This window comes from Jatropha curcas, chromosome 6 (assembly GCF_041381405.1).
Source record: "Jatropha curcas cultivar XTBG-Jc1 chromosome 6, XTBG_Jcur_1.0, whole genome shotgun sequence".
Classification (NCBI taxonomy): Eukaryota; Viridiplantae; Streptophyta; class Magnoliopsida; order Malpighiales; family Euphorbiaceae; genus Jatropha; species Jatropha curcas.
Window position 1 is genome coordinate 23,407,645 of NC_143156.1, and position 25,127 is coordinate 23,432,771.

The following is a 25,127-nucleotide window of genomic DNA, read 5'->3' on the forward strand; positions in this document are numbered from 1 at the left end:
AAACTGTATAAACTGGATGAATATTGTATACTTGGCTGCTATGGCCCATATAATCATATCCACTCAACGGCCTGTAGCCGGAGTAACAAACTGTATGAGGCGCAGATCTGCTATCCTATGTCGCGACATGGCCTTATCGACATAGTTTCTACCTAACCTCAATGGAGCATAATGTTGGTATGTCAAATGTATAACACACCATCATAGTAATAGTTCATCACTTCATAAATTATAATGTTCATATGATTTCACATCATTTGCATGCTTGGATGTTGTTTTGATACATGTTCTAATGTTGTCTTTTTGTTTTGAAATGATTGAATGCATACAAGTTGAGCAAAGAACCCAATTACATAGAAAAAGAAAGTCCAAAAATGCAGGAAAAGCCAAGTCGCGAGCCCGCCTGTGGAAGTCGCGAGCGCGAGATGCAGAAAATAAGAGACAGTGTGTTATCAGGCACAAGTCGCGATCGCGTACTTGAGAGTCGCGAGCGCGTAGTGTGCCAAATGAGAGATAGTGAGTTTTCATGCCAACTACGCGAGCGCGCAATGCAAGTCGCGAGCGCTTCCAGGCCAAGGGCCAACTTCGCGAGCGCATCTTGCAAGGTCGCGAGCGCGTAATGTGCCAATTGAGAGTCAGAGAGTTTGAAGTGGAAGTCGCGCGCGCGCAGTGCAAAGTCGCGAGCGCGCGACGTGCTTCCAACCTACGCAGTGCCAGGTCGCGACGCGTTTCCAGCCTGCGCAGTCTGCACTCTTTTGGTCATATCTCTCAATATACAAATCCAATTTGGGTGATTCAAAAACCCATGCAAAGCTAACACATAGAGGAACAAATAACTCTTCTATGACACTTCCTAATTCCCTCATTAAATGGGGTCAAAATCAAGATGAAGTCCTCCCCTGTTTTCAACATAAACTCAATACCTCCCCTGTTTTCTCACCACTACCATTCTCCAACATGAAGCAATATATTGTCTCAATAGCAACACACCACACAAATTCTCATGCAAAGACAATAATAAAAATCAAGAGATATCAAACCTTTACTCCAAAAAGCTTGAGCTCTGTTTTATCTTCTCTTCTCTACACTCTTTGAACTCCCTTCTCCTATACACATCAAAATTCTTACAACTTATCTACAATATCACTCAAGTAGAGACTGAATAACAATAAGCTGCAAGTAATTCTACTTACTTGGAGAGAAGAGGTTGCCTAATTGGATGGAGAAGTAAAGGAAATGAAGGAGATGAAGAAGATGAAGATAAAGATGAACAATGGGAAAGTAAAATGATGATTACGGGTAAGTCATCACAAAATCAAGATAAATGATGGAAACTTACTAAATGATACCTCAATTGTCAAAAGGCTATAACTTAATACCCAAGCTTGTTCTTTTAATGCCATTAAATCCTAATCCTTACACTTTGCTCTTTTTCTCTCAATCAAGTAAGTCCACTAATAATCCCATTCTACCCCAACCGGGTTTGGTTCAATTCGACTCAACTCGACTCGACTCTATGCAAAGACTCGACTATGCAAAGACTCGACTCGGTAGGATGTCACAATTATTATTTATATTCATTTATTTTTTATATAGTATTAATTATTAATTATAATTTTTCTCTTATATTGTCTTGATTTTTATAATGTTAAAATAAAATTTTTTATTGAAATTATTACTTTATAAATTAATATAATGGGTACGTTTATTTTTATTATATATCTATTACTTTAACATCAAATTAAAAAGAGAGAAATAGAACTTTGAATATGGAATATATACCAATATTAATATTATAAAAAATATATTTCATTGATTAGTACAATGAAAATTTATTAAGAATACACGAAGATTTTAAAATTAATAGTAATTAATTAAATATAGATAGAAAAATCAATTTCATAATGATTGTGCATTTAAAGAGAAACACTTAAAATAACTGTAAATGATGAAAACTGACAACTAAAATTCATATATATATATATATATATATATATATACTAGTCTTCTTCATAACGTGCGTTGCACGTTGACTATGCTCGTTATATATTCTTTATTTATATTTGTTTAATTTTTATTAATATAATATTAAAGTATAAATTCTTATTTAAATTGAGTAGTTAAATTATATTACACTTTATATATACAGTAAATATTTTTTTGGTTCTATGTCAACGTACTGATTCATACAATCTTTATTATACATTAGTTGCTTTCATTTTCTTCTTTAAGGAAAAACCAAATTAATTTATAAAAATCATCATATAGCTTCTATTATACATTTTATAATTAATTTACATATTTCGATAATAACTTTCATTATAATCTCTTGTAGTAAATAAATATGCGTTAACAATAGAATAAAAAAGTCTCTTGGGGTGGTGGTGGTTTAATCCAAGATTGCTATGGCAAGTGGCGTGTTGGTTTTTTTGGTTCGTTTGGGTTGTTGTTCTTCTATAGTGGCCGAGTTGAATGCTCTTTTGGCTAGATTGTAATGTGCCTAGGAGGCAAGGTATAGGCAGGTTATAGTTGAAATGGATTCCCTCATGAGTTTACAGTTGGTTACTACTCGTCGAAGTGTTAATTTTCGGTTTAGAAATGTCCTCCAGCAATGTTGGTCCCTTTTAGATCGGGAGTAGAGGGTCCAGTTCCACCACCATGTGTACCGCGAAGGCAATAAGGCGGCTGACACTCTGGCCACTTTAGCTGTTGAAGCTACTATTCACAAGTTGGTTTTGCATGCCCCTACTGAGGTGCTAGATCTATTGCGTTTCGATGTGCAAGTTGTGTCTTGGTGTAGGATAGATCTTCTTGATTGCTTATATGAGTGTTCCCCCTTTCGCATAAAAAAAACAAAAATTGAACATTATTTTTATTATTTTTATTTAATTTAATTTATACATTGATGTTATTTTTTAAAAGGATTCTAACCAATTCCAAAATTGATAAATTTAATAAATTTTGTGAAACAAACTCAAGTTTAGTTGCTAAATTAAGTTGAAATGAATTATTGAACTGCTACAATTGGTATGGCAATAGCCAATAAAATCATGATATTGTGTAATAATTGGTTGGTCCACAGCACGAAGGTACACCGTCTCTATCTGATAATCACTCTAACATTTCTGATTTTTCTGTTCATCAACCTCCAAAAAACCCCAAATCCAAATTCCACGAGTATTCTCTTCTTTCTCTCTGAAAGCTAACTGACAAAGAAAGTACCAAACCATTTTTAGAAACATTTTCGTGTTCTAAGTGGAAAATTGTTTAAACAAAATTTCGAAAACCGAAAGATGTCGTGGCTGAGATCCGCCGTGAACAAGGCAGTGGAGGTGGGGAACAAGAACAACCTAACACGCGCCGTCAAGAACTATGCTGACTCTGTCGTTCAACATGCGGGCCAAGCGGTCGCTGAAGGAGCCAAAATCTTGCAAGATCGCATTGTAATGATTTCCTTATTCATTTGTAATTTTATTTCGCCAATTTGTCTCTCTATCTCTCTGCTACTGTAATTTATACTTATTTTTACAATTTTTGTGATGTTAAGAGTTTAATTAGTTACGATTCTTGCTTTCTATGGCTTAATTTGTAGAAATTATCCTTTGGTTAAATTAGAGGTTTTAATTTTTGTTTTTTCTTTGTTTTAATTATATTTGTTCAAATGTGGAGTCGAAGTAACTGAAGTAGTAGCTGTTAATGACTTTTTTCTTGTGTGTGTGGCTTTGTGTATGTAAACTAAGCCGTTGTTGTGAGCTTGTAGCAGCTGATTAGTTTTCATTTTGATTGTGGCTGTGTTTGTTTTATTTAGCATTTTATCACTGTCTAATTTTCTAAGCAATGAATTTAATGAGTTGCATGTTTATGCAGGGTAATCGAACTTTCAGAAGCATTAAACAAACTGTAAAGAGACTGGAGGAGGCTGCTGTGTCTTGTAGAGGTCCTGAGAGGGTTTTGTTGCTGAGAAGATGGTTGTTTCTGCTTAAAGAAGTTGGGAAGTTATCTGAAGATAAACAAAGGACTCTTGAGCAACACCTTTTTCCTGATGAAGGCAAGGAAAATCCAAGAAAACAGTCAATGGTAAGTGAGTACTTTTTATACGCACTACTTTTATTGTAAATTATCATTTTTTTTTTTTTTTTTGAGGTAATCTTCTGTACATTGTTGCATATTTATGAAATTTTAAGTGCAGGTGTGCTGTTTGCAGTGGTAAGTTGGAAATTTAAGTTACCTCTTCGAAATGATTCATAACTGGAAATAACACATTTATTGAAAATTCCAGCTTTTTAACTGTTTGCTATGGTGAAATAGGTTCTATATTATGATTCCGATGGTGGGGATGAGCCAATGAATTTTCGTGATGTTTTTCTCCGAAGTCAGGCTTTGGAAGGCATAACGTTGTCCATGGTACGGTTATCTAACCCATCTGTTTAAACATGCTTAGACATTAAGTCAATGAATCAATATTGAGAATCAGTAGGAGATGAACATTTATTGCCATTATCCAATTGAACAAGATTTGATTTCATGATAGACGTTTATACCATAGTAAATAGCAATGCACATTCTTTTCAAGTGTGTTCGTACACTGTTTATTAATAATCTCTTGCCTAGTCTTTTTGCAGTTTCCCGTATTTAGGGTGCCTAGAAAAATTGGTTAACAGTAATGTTTTCATGATAAAGGGGAAAATTAAGTCATTTTTAGGGAAAAGAATTTTCTATTTTCAAAATGGGATATCATTTTTCTGTCATATGCAAACTTACAAAATGGAGTACGCATATTTGCTAGTTGGTAAACCACACTTGGAGCCATTAATGACATCATCATTAGATGCCACTGATTGCAAAAAACCAGCGCAATTTACTCTGTGTCCCCTTTTCTTTTGGAATTTTCTCTTCTATGCAAACACTTATAAACAAGTTTAGAGAAAAACTTATAAATTTAAACATTCTCTGTCTGACCACCAGAAAATAGTCTCTAGTTGATTTTCTACATTACAATCAAATGACAAAATATTTTATATGAGATAAATGGAGCCATAATAAATATTTTTTGGGGTGCATATCTTAGATGCTTAATTGAAGGAAGGCAGTGGTAAAAGCATTTACATATTCGTCGTCAATGTAATTTCTTTTTCTACAACTTCAGGCACGATTATAGGCAATATTGGTTTGACAATTTCATATGTGCTGATTATGATTTTGTAATAGCTGATTATAGAGGTTAACAGTAGGTTAACTTTTTCGTATGATTCAGATTCTTGAAGCACCAAATGATGAAGAAATTTCTTTGCTCCTGGAAATGTTTGGGTGAGTCTCCTGCCTATTATAACAATGATTAAGCCTAAAATCAGGGTCTAAAGTTTTAGCATATATTTAGGATCTCGCTGGTGTCAATTCAAGTTTCCTTTTTCTTTTAATTGAAATTTCTGTGGGTTATACAAAGCAATACTCATGCTTTAACTCACGGAACCCTGGATTCAACCCTGGATTCATTATTTTTAACTTTTGTAAGAAATACATTCATTTTATTTCATAGTCATTGCTTCTTCTTGGAGGTTATATGGAAACTATGCCGCAAATATTGACTATTCCAAAAGAGACTGAATTGTCTTTAAAATTTTGGCTACTCTCAGGATCTGTCTGACTGGAGGAAAAGAAGTTCATAATGCAATACTGAGCAGTATACAGGATCTGGCTACAGCTTTTGCTAGCTACCAAGATGAAGTGCTGGTAAAGAATTAAGGATACTGACTTCACTCATATTATGCACAATTGGACGTTTAATTGCTTACAGTATTAGACCTTGTTGATGCTCAATCGCTTATATGGATTAAAGTTTAGTCTTGAGTCTTGACCAATTGGTTATGCAAATGTTGAACGATGAATGTTGAAAATAAAAATGTTACGACCTATAATGTGCTATTTCTATTGTTTTCTGTTCTTTTCTTTTCCCTTGATGTGAAACAAACTTAAGAAAAAAAGTGCAAAATTTAAAAGGGGATGGACTTTGAAATGGCGAAAGTAATAATAACTGGCATTCCAAGAGAGTTATTTAGGAAATGAGATTAATATGTGGGAAGGTGTCTGATTGGATATTGTTTAGGTAAACCGAGATGAATTGATTGTACATTGCTTCTTATTGCAGCCTGAAACTAAAGAATATTATTTTGATTTTTTTTTTTCTCCCTTTCTCCTTCTGGATGACTTCATAGGTGAAACGGGAGGAATTGCTTCAATTTGCACAAGGTGCTGTTTCAGGGCTGAAAATTAGTGCTGATCTTGGAAGGTAGTTAAAGAAAAAAAAAAGCTAGAACTTCCCTTTTTCTTTTTTTTTTTTCTTTTTTCTGAAAACTCTTTTACTTAGAAATGGCTTTATGCACATCTTTTTGAAGTTTAGATTGAGTTTTTTATATGTATGACGTACATACATTTAGAAAAATAAAGTTCTCATCTTTAATTAAGTTCAAGCCTTTTAATCTTGGTTTATTTATTTATTTATATTTTGCATTCATTTCTTAGCAAGTGTGTTGAAGATGATTATTCTTTAGACAAAGATACAAGGTGCCAGTTGCTTTCTACTTTCAAAATATTGAATAAGATGTAAAATTCTGTTCTTTCTTTTCCGTTTCCCATTTTAACACATTTTAGGTGATTAAAGCACGTTTGCTAGTCCTCCCTGCCATCAATTATTCCTCAAGTGATTTTCAGTTTCAGTTGATGAGCTAGAACTTGCAACAAAGACAAAATTTTCGTGCAAAATTAACTTTTGTGTATGTGAGGTGTGCATAAATTTTATTCTTCTACTTTGATCTGACCTATCTTGCCAATCCATGGACCCCCAAAATATAAACTTAAAATAGAAAAATCTCATGAGTCTTTGATCTTTGTCAAATTGGATTTGAGCTTTGATGAGAATAGATTGGAAATCCAAAATCTTCTCTTGGCTTTGGATTGTTGTGCTGTTTCAGTGATTGGATGTATTGGTGCTTTACATATAGAGTTATCAATGAAGAATTAAAGAAAAACAGTGAATGCAGGAAATGGGTGCTTTTTAATTCTCTCTTCTTGTGTGTTTCCTGATCACAGAATAGATGCTGAAGCGATTGATCTGAAGAACAAACTTGATGGAATGATTGGACTGGAGAAGCCATCAAATGAAGATCAGGACAGAGCATCTGATGGAACGTTTCAGGCAAATATAGAGGTGAGCTTGAGCATTGTGATTATCTTCCCTCATGTTTTTATCTGAATTTATACATTGCTCTTTAACTAGTGGTCTGCATGTTTATCCGATATTTCATTAGGTACTTGCAGTGCTTACATGCATTGTTAGATACAGAAATTTTAGATTTTTCTCTGAAATATGAAAAGAGATTGAAAATTTTGAGATTAAGCATTTTATCATTTTTATATGTGAGCTTTGGTCATACATCTGTAATATAATATTATTTATTAATGGCTGTTATATTGAGATTGCAATAAGAATGATAAGGAAACGAATTGGTACATCTCCATGGTGGGTTATTATTAAGGACTGTTACAATATTTTTATTTAAATTTAATATTGTGTATTGTGAAAGAAAAATAAACAAGGTCTAAAAGCACGTAGCAACTTCTTGACCATTGTTGAGTGCAATGACCAAAAATGATCTGACAATGTTTGCAGGTCCTGAAAGAAGCACTTTCACAAATTCGTATCTGTTCTAGATTGGAAGGGCTTTTACGGAAAAAAAAAGATTTGAACTTTGGAGACTCTCCGGAGATTCATGCTCTAAAGGTATGTTATGCTATTGCTATGGGGCTGTTTTTTTAGATTACATCTCTGAAGTCTTGGCTCTATGATGAATCAAACAAGAAAAGGAAAAAGTAAAACTTTTATTTTTATATAGTAGTAATTAAGAACTTGAATGATGAAGCATCATATCTTTGCTTTTGTACAGGTCTTAGTGGTCTATTCTTACAGTTTTTAGTGTTCAGAGGTGATGATAGATGGTTGTTGTGTGAGAAGTGCTAGTTATTTGTCTCTTAAGAAGTCATGGTAGACTTCTCTAATAAGAACTATGTAAATTTACGTTTCTGTATGCATGTCATCTGGTGTTGCATCAAATTGCAGATGCATAAAACATGCTTTTTTTTGTCCATATTTCAGTTGGTTTACTTGTCTCCATATACAATTTTTGGCCTGTTGTGAAGTGGTCCCTGTCACAGAATCATACTTGGTAGTAGCTGTTTTGAACATAGCCCCAGCCCAACTTGCGTTTCATGACAAAGAATGCATCTTGGCATTGATTTTGTTCCCATCCTCTCCCTCTCTCTCCCTCTCTCCCCCCTCTTAAGTAATTAAGTCGCTGGAGATGATTCATTGCTCAATAGTTTTTGAGTTTTATGCCTCTATTATCTTTGGTTTTGATTGAATTCAGACAATTGCTTTCTATTATTGTTCATATTAAATAGGCAATTCTAAGCTACATGAAAAACTTCATTATTATTGTTTTGCTTATATGAGCAGGTTGACAAATTGAAGATCTTGTCAGAGTCCCTTGCTAGCTCCGCAGCAAAAGCTGAAAAGCGCATTTTAGATCAAAGGTAAAAATTCTTTGTTTATACCTGAAAAATTGATGACCACACCTTTAGCATCTTTCACTTTGACCCAAATCTTGTTCCTGCTATAGTTTCTTGGTTTTTGAACTTTTTGGGCATTGCCATCAATAGGTTCTTTTTGGTGCTTAATATTCTTGTAAGGTTTCCTATGCTTGAATTGCAACTCTTTTAAGTGTTTCAAAAGATTTCACTTAACATGGTAATACATCTGTATTAACATGAGCAAGCCTGTCATCTAGGTGGACTTAACAAATATTTCTTTTCTGAGCTGGGATTTGGGAAGTCCTCTGGAAGTAAATATCGGAGAATGCCAGACCATAATGTCAGAATGGGAACACTCCTAACTCCTTGTTGAGACCAAGAAGCAAACATAAATAACTTTACACCATCTCTGGAGCCAGCATTACAAAATAAACATTATTAAAATCTGTCATTATGTTTAGAACTGATGCTGGATTTCCTTTAATTAATTGGCAGAATTCAAAAAGAAGAGGCTCTGAAAGTTCGTGTTACCAAAGCTGATGAAGCTAATGAAAGAGAGAAGGTAATTTGTTTCCAAAGAAAAGCTCGCGTTTCTCATTAATTATTGATTTGTTGCAATGTTCAGCATAAGGTCATAAAAACCATCTTTAGAAGATAGCCTGCTTTTATCTCTCATTGAATGGGTTGATTAGAGTCTGCTATATCTTGAACATGCACATTTTAAAGAAATTGCCAATAGTACTTGCCTTTGATTAGTCATATCTCATTGCAAAGCTCACAACTCTTGCAAAGTGAAACCACAAAAATAATTAACTGCCAGTAAAAAAAGAACCAATATTCTTGGTTTGTATTTATATGAATTTAATTTCCTTTATTAATAGAACTAGAAAAGAGTGCTTAGAAACTGCTTGTGTAATAAGATAACTTTTTATGATAATTATACAAAAATTATATGTTTTATGATATCGGATACTTTTCGCAGTTGATTCATTGTTGCAATAACATTCCTCAAACAAAGTGTCATTGTCATTTAGCTTTAAATCCTAAATAGAATTCCTTATAACTGTATATATTTTTCATAATTGTTTTTAACTTTAATACTAAAATACTAAAATAATCTATAACAAATAGCTAAACTATAACTTTATGAGAAATTAGAACTTGCATACAAACCAATAATTTTGATGAGAAATTAGAAAGTGTGTTCAAACCAATGACTTTGATGTAAAACCAGGATTAAATAAGAGAAAAAAACAAACAATTAATAAGAAAAATTGATACTAATTAATAAATATATAAATAAAATAATAGTCTAGTAATACATGATATAACAAGGACATAAAAAAGATATACATCTTCGAAGAAAAGGGTACAATGGTTTACATTTAATTTTTAATTGCATTTTTGAACTCCATTATTTTATATTAAGTTTTCAAACTGTAATTTGAGAACTAAATTGTAAGTGCATAGTCATCATTAACTATTTTTAACCATTATTTGGTTAAATCAATCTATATATTGATATAATTTTTTTTTTTTAAGTTTTAAAACCATTAAGTCTATCAAATAAAATCATATATAGTAAAAGTAGAGAGCATGATTGAAACAAAGTGCAAAAACAAAACAAAGATTTGAAAAGTAGTGTGTGAGTGAAATATCTTTAGCAAAATACCTCCACGATCAAAATGGAAAATGATAAGGCAAGGAGTCTTGGACGTGAAATGATACTGGTCCTTGATAGTCAAAATAAATAAGACTTTTTTAGTGAACTCTTTTTTCTAGAGAAATCAAATGTGTTAGTAGTCAAACATATTTACCAATTTGAACTCAAATATGAATTTTATTATAGATTTTAAATATTTCACAATAGGGTGATTTTTATTATCTTTTTAACATTTAACCTTTAAAATAATAAATTGCTGAGAGTGTTTTTGCACATCCAATTATTCATCTCATTTGTTTTTTTTTTTTTTTTTATATATATTAATATTATAGATTTTAAATAGATAGATAGAAATGGAAAAAATGATATATTGGCAGGGAATATCATGAAAAATAAATTAAAATTGATGTTATGCCCTAAATCTTTTTTTTTATTAATTAATTGAACTAATGAACTAATAAAGTCAATATTATAAAATAAGCACTTCATAAAAATTGAATCACACATACATAATGTACATAATATCATTAATAAGAAACATAATATAAATTCAAACTCAACTGACAAGTAAAGAATAGAATTTATTAATAGAGGGTGCACAATAAATTGAACAATTAGAGGGGAAAAAAAACATTATTGAATTGTAAATCTTGAAGGATAACAAAACACATAATGAGTTGAAGTCAAATTATAATATAAAATTGGCCAAAAGGAATATCACAAACCGTAACTAAATAACAAAAAAGTTATTTCAAAAGAAAAAAGAGTTTCAATTATGAAAAGGAGAATACCTTAGAGGTGTGTAGTGATATGAGCAACAATAGGTAGGAGGGAGTCAATAGGATGTTATGTTCTGAAAGATGAACTGGATATGGACAGTTCCAATAAGATTTGTACCTATAATAATTGTCCTTTATTAATTATTAAGATTCCTAATTGAGTTACCATTTGTCAATTTGTTCTTCATTGACATAATAATTATTTACTAAAGGTATTTTTGTCCATCCAATTGTTTTCCTTTCCATTTCCACTTTTATATATATTATAGACTACATATTTTTGCTATGCACATGGATCTTTGCCTAATGGAATGGTGATGGCTAGTTGTATCATGAGTTTGGGTGTTAACATCATTCTTGATCTGTTCAGAGGAAGTATTCACCTAATTAGTCATTCAGTTTGATTTATGATGTACTAACATTTCTTTGTATTTGGTGAGCTATCAATATATCTTGTTCACTAGTTTCAACTTTCATGCTTCAATCATAATTTATGAATTTAATTTATCAGTTGTTGTCTGAATGTTTTTCTTGATTAAATTCGTTTTATTGGGCATATGTTTTCTTTATGGCTTAAAACCTTTTCAAGTTTTGTGGCATATGCCTACTAGAAACCAGGAAAGTCATGCATATTGCATATGTTTATTCAGGTCAGAGGGAAATTTAAAGTTTCTTTCTCTGTTATCTTTCCAGGAAATATCGGCTGAAATTGCTGTACTTGAAAACCAAAGAGATGAACTTGAAGCTCAATTGAAGAAGGTTTTTCACTTCCCCCCTTTCTTGCATTGTGTCATTTCTTCCATCTGCCTCTGCTTTTAATGAGTGGTTGTTGAGGCAATTATTATTCCATTTTTCTTACTCTTTTCAATATCCTAAGTTTAGTGTGTTGCTAATCATTCTGCTATTTGACAACTTTCACAGGAGCATTGAATAGTTTTGGATATGACATTTTTGCTGGAAAAACCAGCACATTTAACATTTATTTGTATCAACATTAAGAAATAACATCGTTGGCATTGACATTATGAAATAGGTAAATTTAGAATGTAAGGCGGCTTAGATAACTCGCTATTCCATGAAGGCAATGTACACTATTTGTACTGCAGTGATGAATTTGACTAGAGTATGTGTGAGAACATGTCTACACAGGAATATTGTTTGTAAACCAGAGTCATCCTGCATCACTGCATCATCCATTTCTCAAAATAAGGGAACTCATGTGCTTCCTTATCCACTATGGCAATGCCATGATTGGTGGTGGTATAGGATATGACAATTTTCTCCATCATATGATAATTTTTCAAATTTCACAATGATTAGATAAGCAGAGAGATCTGGATCTGATAAAGCTTAGGTTTTCTTTAGTTGATTAGGTTCATGTATATAGGTTAGACTCACCCATATGGATATGAAACCAATTTTAGAGTAGATTTGAAATAACTATTAAAAGGTTCAATTTCAAATATGTCTTAGTTAAATTCGTATATGCATTCATGGACCCATATTTTAAGCCAAAAAAATTGCATCTGAATCCCCTCAATCAAAATCCTTCCCTCCAAATGTAACATGATAGTTTTTCCATATTTGTTCCTCATAGTTTTGCTTTTGAACTGGGAATGTCCTGTAATTAGTAAAACTATATTTACCATGACTGACCAGCATCTTCTTTTAAGTCCATATACCTTCTTTTCTAGTTACTATCCACTTATCCTATCTTTGCAAACAGTTAAAGGCTTGTCAATGTGGTTTAGGTTAATATCTCCTTGGCTGCTGCGAATGCACGCCTTCGCAATGCTAAGGAAGAAAGAGATCAGTTTGATGAAGCTAACAATCAAATCATTGAGCACTTGAAAACAAAGGTGATTATCTTTCTCATCTGCTTTCTATGTTCTGTCACGTTTATAAACGATTATGTAAAGTTTTGGTCATCCCCATTATTCTTTGATATATCTTTTCATTTTCGTTATAGGAAGATGAGCTGTCAAAATCTGTTGCTGCATGCAAGGTAGAAGCAAATGTCCTGAGTACCTGGATTAATTTTCTGGAAGACACTTGGGTTCTCCAGTGCTCATATGCAGAAATGAAGCAGAAGCAGGTCAAGTACGTACTTCAATTTTGTGATTTTGCGTGATCTTAAGTGTTCTTTCTGTTTTGGGATTAGCAATGTGTTATCGTATGTGTTTGTTTACTTTCTAATATGAAAGAAAATATTCCTTATTCTCTGTTACATCTTGTACATCAGACTGAAAATACCTTGAATTTTTTTGTTGGTACTTGTTTACATTTTCAAGTGATGAACTGGAGAAGCATGAGGAGTATTTCGTGAACTTGGCAATCCACCTTCTTTCTAGTTACAAGGTATGCTCATTTCTTTCAAAGAATATTTATCTGCAAATAGCACATATTTTTCTTTCTCCCTTTCTCTCTCGTTCTCTCTCATGTGCGCATGTACATTCCCATTTTGATAGTCTCTTTATTCCTTATGCAGAAAGAGTTGGCGCCTGCTATCAGCCGCATTGAGAAATTTGTGGATAATCTAAAGCATTTAAGTGAAAGGTGATATATTTTCCGCTTTGATGATGTCCTGGAATACTCCGATCTATTTTTCTAATTTTTTTTTTTACTTGATATACAGGTCAGATATGGCAGGTAGTTTGGATCATGATGATTCTAAAGTAATTCACCCAAGGAAACATCTCGAGGAGGAATATTTGGAATATGAAGCCAAGGTACATGATGGCGGTGGTTAACTTTTTCTCAGTTGAAGTGTGCAAATGACATGTTAGATGTTTTATTATTGCTTTACCCTAGGGAAAATGCTACTTCCTCAAGAGATCTCTTGCTGCTGAATGATTCCCTCTAAGCTGGGGTTGCTCTCACATCTGTACTGCAAGTTTGCTGACCTTTGGATAAAGCGTTGTAGATGTGAGAGGTTTAACCAAATGGCATTGACTTACACATAATATCATCTACTAATCAATAGAGTTATGGTTATTGGCATACTGTTTATTTTGAATTATCAATATGTAGTATGTGAAGCTGTCTCACTCTTGTTTTTTTTTTTTTTTGTTACCTATTTTAGGAAAAGAGCTTTGCATAACTTCAGTGCAATCCAATTCTTTGTGAATGTTTGAGACATTTTTTTTTTTCTGTGGATTCTTCAAAATTTTTATCATTTTAAAAAATTTAATCTTTCTCTTTGAAATTGACTCCCCAGTCCTTTATCAGTATCACATGCTTAGCGTAGATTGACACATAAATTTTGCTGTTGTGTTTCAGATTATAACTACCTTCAGTGTGGTGGATCACATGAGAGAACAACTCTATGTTCAACCGGGGGCCATCCACAGGTGGAATTCTGGCTGTGTCCTAAATTGCTCTTATTCCTCTTCTCACTTTTTCTTATCTGTTAGGCTTTTGACATGAAAGTATTTAGTTCAAATTGGCTAAATGAGGATTATAGTGCATAGATTTTCCTTGGTTGTTTGGTTACATAAACAAAATTAGATTGTCAGAAAACTTGTGTGATTATGAATTTGGAACATTTGCAGGAAAATTTAGCAAAAAGGCATAATTTAAGATGTTTCCTTTCAGATTTTGATTCAATTTTTCTCCCTCGTTTACAGGTTCAAAATTTGTTTAATAAATTTAGAATAGAAGTTCAAATGCACAATGATTATCTTATGCAATTATATCCATTATATATTCTGAAATATGGTGTCCCCTTTGATCCAGGAAAGATGATGCAAAGATTAAAGAACTATTAGAAGGTATTGAAAAGTTGAGAAAGGAATTTGAAGCCATTGAAAGACCAAATCTAGAATTGGAGAATCCACCAACACCAAAGACAGAGACTGCATCTGAGAACCTATGGGGAAGTCCAGTGCAAAACACAACACCAGATGCTGGTACACCAAAATCTGAGACAGACGGGCAACCCAAAGCACCTTCAGTTGAGGAACAGCTGGTGCTAGATCCTGCAGCCGAACTAGCAAAGCTTGAGTCAGAGTTCGGGAAGGATGCTCGAGATTACTCAACAGAAGAGATTGGTGACTGGGAGTTTGATGAGCTAGAAAGGGAGTTGAAATCTGGTGATACAGCAACTAGTGACAGCTGATGAGCTCTCCCTCATCTGTGACTTCTGCAATGAATATCGACTAAACAAGCAAGTCAATATATTAATATGACCAAAAAGAAAAAAAAAAAAAAAAAAGTTGTGCGTGACCTCCCCGAAAGCTGAATTTTATGCCACGTGTTTTTCGGTGTAACTTATTTGTAACATTGGGTGTAGTTTCAATTTGTTCATTCTTCTGTAAATTGTAAAAGTTGTATGCCGGAAGACGAAAAATGAAACTCAATGAATGTAAATGTGGAACTACAATTGTATGGAATAAATGCATTGACCTGTCATTAGGTGCAATCTTCATGAGTTGGCTCTGTCAATGCAGCATGCCCTTTTCCTTTCCCTTTCTTGATTCTTGAGAAAATAATTTATATGATGAATTTATAACCGTTAATTAGAAATATCTTCGAAATGATGGATCTAACGCCAATTACTGCAAAGTATGTTCTTTTTATATTTATTTTAGCTGGAATTGTATTTGAATTCAATGATAGTCCTGAGACTGTTTGGTGGAGATGGCTATTTTGATATTGATGGTAACCCTTTATGCTTTATTTCAATAAGAATTGTAGAAACCAAAACGAGGAATGTGGGGATACTGGTGTCTTTATTGATGCAATTTTATGGAAAGAAAATCCAATAGAATTCGAGTTTTAGATGTATCATCAAAGGTTTCCTTATCTGGAAGTTGGAATTTGTCTTATCTTTTGGACAGCACCATCATTATGCAGGGCCTCCTCTGCTTTCCTTACAAGACTACAGAAGCTAGTGGATAGTTAGCCAAAGATCTCTTAGAAAGGCAGTCACTAAAATCAAAGTTTTTGGCTGTAAAATGTTTAGCTGCTGCAATTTTCTACTTTGGTTTGTTGCTGGTGGGATACCCGGCAAATGGAACCCATTTTTTTTGAAGTAGAGTGGTTCCTCTTGTCTATTTATCTAACGACTGAAAGAAACCCTAGCAATCCTGAATTTGTGGGTGTTGGGTCATTTCGATTGGCACATTTATGGCTATCCTGTGCCTGTACTTTTTATATCCGTGCAAAATCTGAATTCAATATCTAAGAGAAAGGATCCATATATATATATATGTATATATATATATATATACATATAGTGATGTGATTCTTGAGCGCAGTTCCACAATAATTTCAATGATAATATTTAGTGTTTTGACCAAAGTTGAAATATTATTCTGTTATTTATATTATTCGGTAGTCTAACATTTATACTAATGTTTAGACTTTAGGGATTGAATTGAGAAATATTATCTTCATGATATTTAGCTAACAGCTGGTGAAAAAATTGATAACTACTGCAACATCTAATAACTATCATAACAATTAATATTTTCAGATTTTGCCTTAAAACCAAACACTCTTATTTGGATAGTGTTTAAATTGGCGATTCATTATTGTTTCTGATGGTTGAAAATGAGATTAAGCAGCCTTTATTTGCATTAGGCTCCTATTGAAGATATATCCATGAAAATTACTTTTTAGTATATGACATTTCTCGCTTCTCGATTTACATATTTATTATTGCAAGAACGTTAACGTCTTTAAGTTTATTGTAGCATAAGTGTATACCTAACTTAACTATAAATTTACTTCAAGTTTCCTCTTCCTAATAACTTTTTTTTTTTAAAAAAAAAAAAGAAACTTCAATTCATTATTGATAATTCAAAAAAGAAGATAATTTTTAAGGAATTGAATTCCACTCTTAAAAACGAACATGATTATAGAAAACTTATTTCGAGATTGAATCCCTTCCTAATATTAGAACACTATATTTTGGATAGTGTGTATATCATGATTAATTAGTATTTTTTATCGATGAAGTTGGGATTAAAACATATTTCATTTAGGCATAAATGTAAATTCCTAATGTTAAAAAGAAAAGAAAAGAAAAGAAAAATGTACTCTCTTTATCTCTTTTTTTTTTCTCCTTCTTTTAAAAGGTTCAAAAATATCATTTTTATTCTGAATTGAGGCATGTGGGTTAGGGCTAACAACTTGCTTATAACTCATAACAATAAACATGATGATGCCTTGAATATGACTAATAAGACTTTACAAAGAAATCCAAAGAAATAATAGCAAGATGTGTTTTTTAATACGACTTGTTGTTTTGAAAACCGAAGAGCTATAACAAAAAAGTTTTGGACAAAGGGAAAAGGACTAATGCCCCTTTGGGTTTGTTAATAGTTTACAACTTAATTAAATAAATAAATAAAATAAAAGTGGGGAATGTGTAAAATGGAAGACAAAAACAAAAGTCTCGAGCATTTCATCCACAATTTCCTTAACTCCACCATCAGATGTCGGATCATGTGTTGTTTTCTAATTTCTTAGTGACGGTGAAGTCAACAACTCATACATTCTCCTCTCTCAAAAATCTTTCTATTCTTTCTGTCATTTCAATGTAACTAAACAACATAAAAGAATATACATTAACGACTATAAGAAATTAAACTGAACCAAATCTATCAAAATAAAGTTGATTTGATTTTTGGTTTGAACCAAAATTTTATGTTCAGTAATTTGTAATTTGTTTATTTTGATCAAGTCGTTTTTTCTTTACAAAAAGCAGAACCTAAAGTGAAAAATTAAATTCAAATTTTTGACTAACTCACATCTGAATCGAATGTAATCGAATAGCGTTGGTTAGTTTTTTTCTTTTTCTTTTTCAATATTGAGGAATGAGGATTAGAGCTTAAATCTATTGTCAGATCGTAATGTACTTACCACTAGGCTATGAGTGCTTGTATGATGAAATTTGATTAGTAAGAGGGAAGTGCATAGTATTTGAATTTTAGATTTTTGATTGAAGAGATTCTCACAAATACCATAAATCACTCTTTTTTTTTTTTTTTTTGAAACAAATGACAAGTTTGAGAAGATTCCATGAAAAAGTGATTTGGGGGGATTTTCCAATGAAAAAACAAACCCAGGAATCCAGTAAAAGTAGTAAAATCAGGTAAAGTTTTAAAATTTGTTTATAACTTAGCATCCAGCAAAGGGAGCCTTTTTGAAGTTTGTTTAATTAATTAGTTAATGGGGGGCACAGCACACTGACAAAAACCAATAAACCATATTATATTATAATTAAATTATAAATACAGAGAAAAGCATTAGCTGCTTTTCAATTATTAGATAATTTAGAAATATCTAATAACTTTGATAAGCATGTGCTTAACTTATGAATAAACAATTTACTAACAAAAAATTAAATGCTATCAATTTACTAACAATTTACTCATTACACTTCCCTTTCAACATTATATAAGAATTATAAATTTCTAGCATCTTTTCATATAAAATTCTAACTCTTGTATATATATATAAAATCTCGGACCATAAAGCGTAAATGTTTTTGGTTCTCGATCAAAATGCGCTTTCTAGAAATTAAATTTATATTCTTGATCCTTAGTGGGATTGAAATGACTTAACATCCTAGCCAACCCTTTGTTGATAAATTCTAATTCCCCTTTAGTAGTAGGTGAAGTTGACAATTCACTTTCTAAATTCCTAGAAATGGTAATTAGGAATTTTTGTATAATTCGTTTTCTAATGCACCAAATGATGGAATACCTATCTTACACATTATTTGTAAATAAAGATTTTCTGTACAAGAGGAGGAGGAAAGCTTTAAAAAAAACAACAAATCACCACATGCAAATTACCCCGCTTGCACGTTCAACAGCAGTTTTTGAGTTAGTTTTTAGTAATTTGACCAAGTCAAACTCTATTTCTATTAATTATATCATTCGGTAATATCGCTTTTATAATACTCCCTCCGTTTCATTTTGTTTGCATGGTTTGATAAAACACGTATATTAAAAATTTAATCAATAAAAATTATTTTACCCTTTTTCACCCTTAACTCATTGAGATATTGATAAAAGTTAGTCATTTAATGAATAATCATAAAAGTCATTATGGAAAAAGTAATTGTTTAAATATACACATTTAAAAACCTTACAGACATTTTGATACATCCAAAAAAGGAATAACAAGCAAACAAAATAGGACGAAGTAAGTACTTTTTAGAGGTTGATTAAATTTTTTTATGAAACATTAAACATTTTAACATTTAGCGTTTCACAAAGATTAATTAAATTTTTTGACATATCCATTGTTTTTTTTCCCTGAATGCAGTTAACTAAACATATAATGCCTTTTTTTTTTTTGTTGTTTTAAGTTAAACATTTAATTAAACAGTTATTTTTATCAACACTTTTAATTTAAAAATCTATATAAATAGCTACCAACTAAAAACTAATTGAACAATTAACAGCTACTACAACAATTAATATCGCCTAAAAGTTCCTGATCATAGAAAAATCAATGCAATAGCTCAACAAGCCGGAGAATGCACATATTGCGAACCGAAAAGAAAGCTTGTACTAAAATTTTTATTTTTGAAAGGAATTCAAACTAGAAATTTCATTAAGAGAAAACTGTATACAAATATATGATACAGAACAATATGTTTTTCTATTTTTATATAGGAAGTCTAATAATAAACCAATCATTACAAAGAATAAAAAGACATAATCTTGATTTGAAATATATGATTGATATGACAAAGTATAGTATTTATGTCATAGGTGGCCGTTTGCTCTACTCGATGACTATTCATGGTTATTGTTCGACTTCATGGTCTTTTTATAAGTCCGATTTAACTACTTTCAAATTTCTTCTTTCTATTTGAAATGAGATCTACACTTGTTTTTGCATAACTATCAAAATAACAAAAGACACTAAACAAAATTACCATACTGATGATAACAATAATTCAGAACTAAATTTGAGAATAAAATCCCAAGACATCGACATTAATAAATCTCAATATTTGGACAATAATAATTTAGATCTGTATACAAATCTGAGGATTATTTATAAAAATAAATAAATAAATAAAGGAAGTAATGATCACCGGTAAAAGCTCATCGGTGGCTGCCCGTAAAAGAAGAAAAGAAAACTTTTAAAGTTTTAGATTTTAGGAGCCAAGCTTCTAGTAAAACTCGCAGAGCATTACCCTCCTCGAAGAACTTTTATTAATTAGACAAATGCATTTTCTTTTTCCTTTTTTAATTTTTTGCATTGAAATAAATATTTGGTTGTTAAGCAACTAATTATTCGGTGGCTATTTGCATTTTTTTTCATATAAAATGCATTTTTTATTTGTTGGTATTTATTTTTCTTATAAAAGTTGACTTTAAAAAGTTTTTATAATAGTTTTTGTGAACGAAAATTATTAGAATCCTTATGAATTATGGATCTCATCATGTAGGAACAAGTCATGATAATGAAGCGAGGGCCATAAGACTATCTTATCCAATAATTTTGATTTGTATAATTATGATTTTCTTTTAGATTTTTGTTTGTTTTTGAAAAATATTTTTCTAAATGATATTTTCTTAATTTTTAATAGTTTGTGATGTCCAAGAAAAGTAGTTAATATAAAATAGTATTATTTTGATTTTGATTAAAAAATTAATTTTTTTAAAAAATACTTATATATTTTTAAGACAGGAAAATATTTTTTTGAATTTTTAAATTAATTTTCAATATTGCAATCAAACATAATGAATTCCTTATTATATTTTACCAAAAAAATATTTTTCCTTAAAAAAGAGAAATTATTTTCAGGAAGAAATATAGACTTATGCCTTGTTGAACAATAATTATTAATATTTAGTATTTTAACAATAGAAATTCTCTATTATTTCTATTGTTCAATAGTGTAATATTTATATTAATATTTAAAATTTAAAAGAGTAGATTATAAAATGTTATCCTTCCTAACTTTTAATTAACATGTAGTAAAATAGTTAAATAGTTAGTTATAGGTATCAAAGTCTTACTATATAACAATAATAGTTAAAAGGTCTTTTATTTTTATAGTATAATAGGCGGGAGCTATACAACAGGGAGTAGCTCTCCCTTTTATCTCCAAATAAATTAGTGATTTGTAATTAAGAAGACTCAAACTCAAAGTTAGGTAGATCATTTTTAATTATTTTGAAAAGTTTGTTATTTTAATTATTTTGAAAAGTTTGTTATTGTATAAAAAAAGAAGAGAAAATAAAAATGGTTTAATAAAATATTTGCTTTACAGAACATTAAACTTTCTTTATAAAATCAGATTTCATTTCGGGCACCCAGAATAAAATTTGAGCAATGGTAATTTATTTAATTAAGTAATTTATAATGGTAATTTATTTATTTAATAATTAATTTATAAAGTGCCCTACAATACTCACTCTTTTTAATATAAAACAATATATTTAGGACTTAATCCCAAATTTTCTATAAAAAAGTTTCTGCTATTTTTTTTTTCTAAATCTACTTTGTTTAAAGATTATTTTATTTTGTTTTAAGAAAGTGCATGATTTCCTAACACTTATTATAATGAATGATGTAGGGAAAAAAATATAAAAAAAGCAAAGCAAATGAGAAATAAGCCACAAAATTATTTAATTTCTAATTGCAATTCATCACTTTCCAACCTAACCACATAAATCACTCTCCCCACACCCACATTTAAGTGCTACCCTTCTCATCATTTCCCTCCCTCACCACCAAACTCATCAGCTTTCCATAACCAGAACAGAAGTGAGCTTCAAGAAATGGCAATGAATCCATTGTCATCATATGATTATGCAGATGATGATTACATTGACATGGAAGTTAGTTCATACTCCAACTTTCTTTCTATCTCCAAAAACTCTCACTCTCCTCCTCAAACGAGAGAATTTGAATTCCAAATGTCTTCCATTTCACTTGAAAAAGAGCCTTCAACTTCTCCAGCTGATGAGCTATTCTACAAGGGAAAGCTCCTTCCTCTTCATCTTCCTCCTCGGTTACAAATGGTGGAAAAACTCCTTCAAAACTCCAAAGATAATAGCAATACTTTCCAAGAATTTTACAGCACTCCGTTAATGGCTACACCGACAGGTAGTTGTACTCCTTTTGAATCTTGCAACATTTCTCCTTCAGAGTCTTGTCAGGTTAGTAGAGAGCTAAATCCTCAAGAAGACTACTACTTTTACTCAGATCAAGTAATAAACGATGACACCATTAGCGAAAACTCGAACAAGTACTCTTGGACTAGAAAGCTCAAGCTTAGTTCAAAACTTAAGGCTTCTCGTGCGTATTTCAAGTCATTGTTTGGTAAATCTGCTTGTTCTGATGATTCTGCAGACCAAGGAATTGTCCTAAAGGCTAGAGAATCTATGAATAAACGCGGAAAGCCAGTAAAGAAAACGCCTTTTGGACAAATTCAGAAAGAGAATAACCAAAAGATTAATGAAGATTGCAGCTGTCGTCTTCATAGGAGATCGTTTTCTATGGCTATTAAACGACATTCAACAAATAAGACATCGTCTTCGTCTTCTTCTTCTTCCTCGTCGTCATCTTCTTCAAGCTCTAACAATATAAATAATGGGTTTTATGGGATGCCATTTCTGAAAAGAAGTAGCAGTGTGAATTCAGAGATTGAGAATCCAATTCAAGGAGCAATAGCTCATTGTAAGCAATCTCAGCAATTGTTTTGTCCAAGAAAATCTGCAACTCAAGTTGGGTTTTACTCACTGTCTGCTTCCAAAATTGCTGTTTGTGATGAGCAAGAAAGACCTGAGATTTGCAGAGGATGAATTCACAAAAAATTTCAAAAAAAAAAAAAAGTTAATATTTAGATTTGTTTCTTTTCTCTTTTTATTAATTCAATTGTGTGTGTCATTTTGTTCATGGCATGAGTTAGAATTATAAATGCCTGTATTTAACTGTTAATTAGATCAGACTATTTCGTGGAAGTTTCTTAAATATTAAAAAATAAAATTTCATGAACAATAGATCTTTACAATATAATTTTTAAATTTTTCCAAAATTAGTTTTACACTCTTAAAATAATCATTAATTTGCAAAAATTTAAGCTTACAAAATTGTTACAAATAATAATGTCGAACTGACCCCTAAATAAAAAATGAATGTGATACTTCCTAAACATAAATCTAAAAGGTTCAAATCAGTCAAATCTTTCTAAGCTGGCCACTTTTGTTTCACTTGATGAATTTTGAGTTATAAGTTCATTAGAGACTAACTTATCCAATAAAATTCAAATTTGATGGATGCAGTCTTTTAAAACTGTATTCGACAATAACTTTTTAAATAGTTTTGAAACTAAACACTCTTTACAATGTTTAACATAACATTTGAACTAACTTTTAATGGTTAAGATAAATTCTTTAATTTTTATCGTTTTATAAAAAACTACTCAAACAATTAAGTAGCTAACAACTACCAAAATATGTTTTAAACATCAATAGCAAGGCTTATAATAAAATAAAAAATCGAGGGTATAATCATAAATATGTTTTAAACATCAATAGCAAGGCTTATAATAAAATAAAAAATTGAGGGTATAATCATAGAGCTTCTTAATTTAAATTTGAAAGAACATTTGGCAATCAATTTTAGATTTTTGATGTGTAGTGTATGCAGAACTTTAGAATCTTTATGACTGTTTCTCCTGATATATACAAAAATATATAAACTGCAGATTCTTATGGCTATCATATATCCTACAAAATGTGGGTCAGGTCCTAACTATTCAGTACAGAGAGGAATAGTTCAGATATGTACAATCCACATCCTAAAAAGAAAACAAATGATTTACAGTCACATGCCAACAGTATTTCATCATTAATGGAATTATTAGTTTTGATTGTACATATGATTATTAGGATTAATAATTTCACTTTTGTTTCAGTGATAAAACGATGATGACAAAATCAACGAGGTATTAGTTAAAGCGGCAAGCCACTTTAATTTCAATAGAAATGAAATACAAATTCAATTTTCGGAAAGCACATTTTCCTAAAAAGGTAAAAAACTTTTATGCTTAATTTAAAAAAAAATGATAATGACAAAGAAAAATAATATTTTAACCATCATTAAATCTAATTACGAATCTTACTTAGTTTTCACCTTAATTAATTATTATATAAAACTGGAAAGTGATGTAATTATGTAAATTAGGTAAAGAAGAGAGAGTATAGATATTAAATCCTATGACAAGACAATAGATTAAATGATGATTTTAATGCAAAAAGAAAACACCTGTCTTCCTCTCTCAAAGGTATGTAAGGAACATCGGCCTACATTAAAAAAAGGAAACGTTGTGCCTATTCTTAATTGCATCAATAAATAAATAAACTGATTTCCTATCAACAATTAATAAATAATTAGTCCAGATTTTGAAAAATGATTAGTGGTCAATCAGCCTCTAATCAGATTTAAATATCCAATTTCCCCGCTAATCTTTAACAAAATAAATAAATAAACAAATAAAGAAGGTGAGAAACAGCCTTTCAGATGGCTTATTTTGGCTTTCTTTGATGTTCATAGTGGGTGTAATAAGCCTTAAACAAAGAGAGCATGTCAGCCAAAAATTTGACAAGATTAGAAGCAAAGAAAGAAGCAAAAAAGGGTAATTGATGTTGTTGAGCACTAAGGGGTACCTATACCCAGATTACAAGAATCCCTTTTTCCCTACCCAACTTACCAACAAAAGAAAGGCACTTCTTCCACATCAGCTACAATACAGAATGTGTTACCTAACCTAATGCTTCCATTACAAAAATTTCCATGGCATACAGTAAACTTCCATTGCTATTATCAATTGCAGATTTTTAAATAAAAAATTTAGAAAAATTCTCATGGACCAATGGATAATAGAAATATACTAATGTTCATAATCAGTTAATTAATTTAAGAGTCTTGCTAATTGGTACTAAGTTGTGGTTGCCATAACCAAAAGCTTATAGTGTACATTTAGTAATGTAAACTATCCAAATTGGAGGGAGAAATGGTGATGGAAAACGATTGTTTTGGAGGGAAAAAAAGAATGATTTGGATTGTTCAACCACAAGTGATGTTTGATTGTCTCTCAAATAATTATTTTATTGGATACT

At 31.2% G+C, this 25,127-nt stretch overlaps 2 protein-coding genes across 2 annotated transcripts; both read left to right on the forward strand.

The window, feature by feature from the left end:
• Positions 1-3,080: 3,080 nt before the first annotated feature.
• LOC105634829 (hypothetical protein) lies at positions 3,081-15,445 on the forward strand. Its single transcript, XM_012217758.4, has 18 exons — positions 3,081-3,443; positions 3,868-4,077; positions 4,309-4,404; positions 5,255-5,307; positions 5,634-5,730; positions 6,213-6,286; positions 7,087-7,204; positions 7,667-7,777; positions 8,510-8,586; positions 9,079-9,145; positions 11,719-11,784; positions 12,777-12,884; positions 12,995-13,125; positions 13,317-13,383; positions 13,514-13,581; positions 13,661-13,754; positions 14,305-14,375; positions 14,761-15,445. The coding sequence occupies exons 1-18, from the start codon at positions 3,294-3,296 to the stop codon at positions 15,140-15,142; spliced, it is 2,040 nt and encodes a 679-aa protein (XP_012073148.1). The 5' UTR covers positions 3,081-3,293; the 3' UTR covers positions 15,143-15,445.
• A 6,208-nt stretch (positions 15,446-21,653) lies between these two features.
• Positions 21,654-23,041, forward strand: LOC105634839 (putative membrane-associated kinase regulator 4). Its single transcript, XM_012217771.4, has one exon. The coding sequence runs from the start codon at positions 21,783-21,785 to the stop codon at positions 22,806-22,808; it is 1,026 nt and encodes a 341-aa protein (XP_012073161.1). The 5' UTR covers positions 21,654-21,782; the 3' UTR covers positions 22,809-23,041.
• The last annotated feature ends 2,086 nt before the right edge of the window (positions 23,042-25,127 follow it).